Here is a 5,474-nt window from a genome sequence, read left to right on the forward strand (position 1 = left end):
CCCCCCCCCCCTCCCCCATCTCTAGTATGCAGAACAAGTTTGACATAATACAGGATAGAACTTTCGGAAACCATTTCTTTAAGCTTCTCATTAGTTTCTTATCCTAGGATTTGGGAGAAAACTTTTTATGATAATTTAGCTTTGTTTCAAAACATTTTAAAGTTGGATTAGTTTTCACTAATTTCTACTAGGATGAACTATTAAATCAATATATTAACTCTGAGACTGGATTATATCAGATCTAATAGTGGTATATCCTTCAAACATACAAATATATCCTCCAGTGAAGGATATAGGAGGGATCAGCAAACTTTCATATCCTCGCCGGTCAAAACCTCAAGAATGGGGACAGGTATCCCAGCTCCGGGTAGGCTAGGAGCAGAGATAGGGAAACCTCCCTCATCTCCAGCTCCTAGCAAACAACCAGGAGCATGTAAACCTCCCCCGCCTCCGCTTCGAACCCATTCAATATCACAGGATCCCAAGGCACAGGATGGAACTGGTTCTCTCTCAGAAAAACAGGTGAAATAAAAAAGATTGCATCAGATATTTCAGTATTCTTAAATTTTGTACAAAATCTGACTCTGTAAGTTAATAGGTCCTGTCAGAAGTATCAGCTCAAAATGATAAGATGGAGAACGATAGAAGTTCCGTGACAGGAAACTCACAAAACAGTTCTCCCTCTCATCAGAGTAAAACCTGTAGTTTGCCCCGGCAGAAGCGTCGAGGAGATATGACTCCGGGTCCAAATGTTGCAATCGTGTCTCCGATGCCGTCCTTGAAGAGATCAGATAAGATGAGCAAGGAAGAGAACTGTAAGAAGGAGGATACTGAGGATCCAATGCAAGGGATTGCTCCCATGGCTCCCTTGGGATTTTTCCGTGGAAGGAACGGCGGAGAGATTATGGGAGGAGGACGAGATATTGGGAGTATGCAGACTGTGAACACTGCTCTTGTTACAGGTAAATTATGCAAAAATAATATTTCTGAAAAAAAGTATTGAAAAAATTCAGTTATGAGATAAAAACGAAATAATATGTAGGAATGTCAAAGTTTCTAATCTCTTTATTTTTTTAACACTTCATATTTCAAACTTTGACTATTTGATCTATCAGAATTGAAATATCAAAGGATTACATCATCAAGGATTAAAGACTTTTTGAGTAATTTTTGAAGCCTCCTTAATTTCAAATAATTAAATACCTATTAATGATCAGAATATTTCATTTCCATGACGAGCTTCAAACACTTCGCTGATAAACAAGTTCATTAAGGAGTTTATTGTAAACAGGTTTAGCAGATATGTACTACACAGCATCATTGGAGTTGGCTTGTTTATCAGGGATACAGGAAGATCACATATTGATTCTTCTGTTTATTCCATAGTGATCAATATGATGGATTCACATTGTCTTCTACCTAATCTTTATATATATATAGAGAGAGAGAGAGAACAGAACCAATATACTCCACCCTGTACTCTCTACTCTAATATATATATAAGACAGAACCAATATACTCCACCCTGTACTCTCTAATATATATATATAGAACAGAACCAATATACTCCACCCTGTACTCTCTAATATATATATAGAACAGAACCAATATACTTAACCCTGTACTCCCTAATATATATATACATATAGGGCTATTTTTGTGATTATTACTCTAACAGCTTTGCTAGTATAAAACTAAGAATGCCAAAATTAGTTCAAAGAATTATAAAAACGAACTTTAAAGATGGATTAACAGTCATTTCTACCGAATCTTTATATATATACTAATATAGATATAAAACAGAACCAATATACTCCACCCTGTACTCTCTAATATATATATATAAAACAGAACCAATATACTCCACCCTGTACTCTCTAATATATATATAGAACAGAACCAATATACTTAACCCTGTACTCCCTAATATATATATACATAGAACAGAACCATTATACTCCAGCCTGTACTCTCTATTATATATATATATAGAACAGAACCAATATACTCCATCCTGTACTCCCTAATATATTAAAGAACAGAACCAATATACTCCACCCTGTACTCCCTAATATATATTTAGAACAGAACTAATATACTCCACCCTGTACTCCCTAATATATATAGAACAGAACCAAAATACTCCACTTTGTACTCCCTAATCTAAAATAAAGCATCACCATGTACTCCTATAATGTAAAACCAATGTCTCCAAGTTTATTAACACTACGGTGCCAGTTCATAAACTCATGGTTTTATAGCCATCAAATCTCAAAATATCTATTTTAGATAGAGTTTGCTAGGTATGAGAAATTTAGAGCAATTGAGCTTTGTCCTTCACTGTAAATACCTTACTAATATACATGATACGCTAATTACCTGTATGCTACTACACTAAATATATCATTTAATGATTCTAGCATAGTTTTGATGCTTATCTTTATACATGAGCTTCGTATTATTTGCATTATTATATACAGTACAGAGAGGCCCAATAAACACGGATATGATACAAGCACATTGATTTTTCCCTTTAACGGTATCAAGGATGTTTTCAAAACTGAAATGTTTTTATCTTTACCGTCTCGTAGAATAGAAAGAATTAAATCATTCATGGGATTGAAGGGGAGTTCAAATTGGCAGATTTTAATATTTTATGAAAACTGGGGAAATAATGTTTTGAAATTTAAAATTTCAACCAGTATATATCAAAATTGAAATCTAATCTTGTTGAAGATGTACAATGTACAAGTCCTTTTTAGGGGTTCTTTCTTAAATCTGAACATATTTAAAAATATGTAGATTTTAGATTCTAGATATATTCTTCACTTCATCTTCTATTTAGAGAACATTTTGATCTTTAAACATTTATCTCCCTTCCTTGCTTATAGAACATTTTGATCTTTTATCATTTATCCACCTTCCCTGATAGAACATTTTGATCTTTTATCCTCCCTACTCCCTCCCCCAACAAAGTTATTTCTTGGATATTTAAATAGTTTATTCTTTATTTCCAACCTTTTACTACGAAGGATTTATCAACACTTATCCACCATGCAATCTATCTATCTATCTTTTTATCTATCTGACATGCAATCTTTTATTTCCTTCCATATAAATGTTTATACTGTCATGAAACTGTTTTTGTTTTTTTCCTTTCCCTAAATTGTGTTTGTTCAGTTAAATGTTTATTTATGAATAAGGTGTGTTTTCGTAACTGATTGTGTGTATTCTTGCTATTAAAGTATTTGTTTCTATAATTTATATTATAAGTTTAAGTATTAATTGTATAAGTGTGCTTGTTTAGTGTTTGTGTCTGTCCTAGGAAATGTGTGTGTATGTCTGATGTATGTATTATGTATGTTCTACGTATTCGTATTAAAATATTCTGAATATTTAAGGAGCTAAGACATATCTAACAAATATATAGATATTAGGATATTTTCATCTAAATATTTTATTGAAGCAAGATTTTGTAGATTGAAAAATGTCAAGGCTAGCACCAAATATATTACAATAAAGAGATTTGTCTTGTTAAATATATTTGTCTCGAAAATTTCAGTTTTTTAAAATTTTGTAATTTAACAAACCATGAACCTTTTGATTAGTCAATAATAAACCTTCTATGTTTCTTCATTCATATTTTTAACAGATTTCTCCTCTATATATAAAATTTATTGTTACCCTCCTTTCTTGTTAACTGATAAACGTGGCATATTTTGTTTTATAAAAATATTCTTCATTCAACACAATTTATTGTTTCAGGGTTAAACAATGTGTGTTTTATTATTTCTAGATGTTTCTCTGAATAAACTTTATATAAAGTTGGGAATTTTAACTTTTCACAAAAGTTTTCAATATATTTCATATTTTGTTTTCATATATATTCAAAACATGTATCAAATCTTCAAAAATATTTTTGCTTTTTATTTCAATTTTTTTCTCAATATTTTTTTGTAATTTGATTCCTTTTAATTTAAGGTATTGAGGAAGGGTTTCTGCTTCAAATATAATCTTGGACCTTTGTCAATAACAATTATCGTGTAAAAATATAACTTTTTGTAAATATATAGATAGATAGATAAATTGATAAATACATAGATAGATATATAATCACTAATCAGCATAATCGAGTATACAATAATATATATTGTAATATAGATAGATAGATAAATTGATAAATAGATAGATAGATATATAATCACTAATCAGCATAATCGAGTATACAATAATATATATTGTAATATAGATAGATAGATAAATTGATAAATACATAGATAGATATATAATCACTAATCAGCATAATCGAGTATACAATAATATATATTGTAATATAGATAGATAGATAAATTGATAAATACATAGATAGATATATAATCACTAATCAGCATAATCGAGTATACAATAATATATATTGTAATATAGATAGATAGATAAATTGATAAATACATAGATAGATATATAATCACNTAAGGTCAATCCCCCCACCAGCTTTATATCTTTTTATTTACTTAAATCCGTCTAGTCATTGTATTTGCAGGAGGAAAATATTAAAACTCATATGTTTAAATCTGGATTGCAGGTCGGATAAAGTTTTCTAAAACTCATCCATAAATAAAGAGATACCATGCTGCAGGATATAATGAAGAGAGACTGTAGAGTTTTATCTTGATTATTTCTCAATTTGGTGTGGTTGGGTCCTGTACTAAGATTTATCTAGATTTTATATCATCTTTGTATTCTAGGTTGTGGAGAACAAGGATATATGTCGGACTCAGACGTTTGCCGGAGAAGGGGTAATATGGACTCCGGGTATATAAGCGAGGGCGGAGTAGATACCTATCTCCGGGGGCGGAACAAGGCGGATGATGGATATGCTAGTGAGGGAGGGGCGGAGTTCTATAATAAGAAGATAGAACAAAGAATGGCGTATGAACGGCAGAGAGAGGATGCTGAGAAAGCGTATCTTGAGATGGCTGGGAAATCAGGGAAACATAAACCACTCCCACAGGTTCTAGGACGACAGGGATCCGTTCACGAAGGGGATCAGGGGCTTGGTCGAGTAGAACAGGTTTACAAGGTTGTCGGAGGAAGAAGAAACGTGGAGAAAGCAGATTCAGGTTCGATTTATATTTAATTTTTTAGAATCAACAATCTTAATATCATTATTAAATAAATTCCAAAGATATCTTAACACTCTTCTTTTCCTCCTTATTTCTCCCCTCACATCACCCACCCTAACCACATAAATTAGTTTTCAACACTTCAAAGGAATTGTGAATTCAATGAAGATTTAGTAGCTTTATAAATCCTTGGTTTTCTTCCTTTATCTGGGCCCGGTTTGATCTGTTGTATAGGATTTGATAGGATTTGAAACCTGATCTTGATGCTGATAAATTATGTTATGAATACCTGAAGAATGCTTGGATTGCAGATTACTTGTCTTGTCTTGCTTTCCGCCCATATACTTCTTC

General features: G+C 31.9%; 1 protein-coding gene across 1 annotated transcript in view; it reads left to right on the plus strand.

Annotated features, from left to right (window-relative positions):
• LOC111705229 (protein sickie) overlaps positions 1 to 5,343 on the plus strand; it is a 13,683-nt gene extending 8,340 nt beyond the window's left edge. Inside the window, exons 2-4 of the mRNA XM_023477714.1 lie at positions 240 to 522; positions 599 to 962; positions 4,746 to 5,343. Of these exons, the coding sequence (XP_023333482.1) occupies positions 240 to 522; positions 599 to 962; positions 4,746 to 5,137 (1,039 nt within the window). The 3' untranslated portion in view covers positions 5,138 to 5,343. The remainder of the gene's footprint in view (positions 1 to 239; positions 523 to 598; positions 963 to 4,745) is intronic.
• Positions 5,344 to 5,474: the final 131 nt, after the last annotated feature.

This window comes from Eurytemora carolleeae, unplaced genomic scaffold (assembly GCF_000591075.1).
Source record: "Eurytemora carolleeae unplaced genomic scaffold, Eaff_2.0 scaffold559, whole genome shotgun sequence".
NCBI lineage: Eukaryota > Metazoa > Arthropoda > Copepoda > Calanoida > Temoridae > Eurytemora > Eurytemora carolleeae.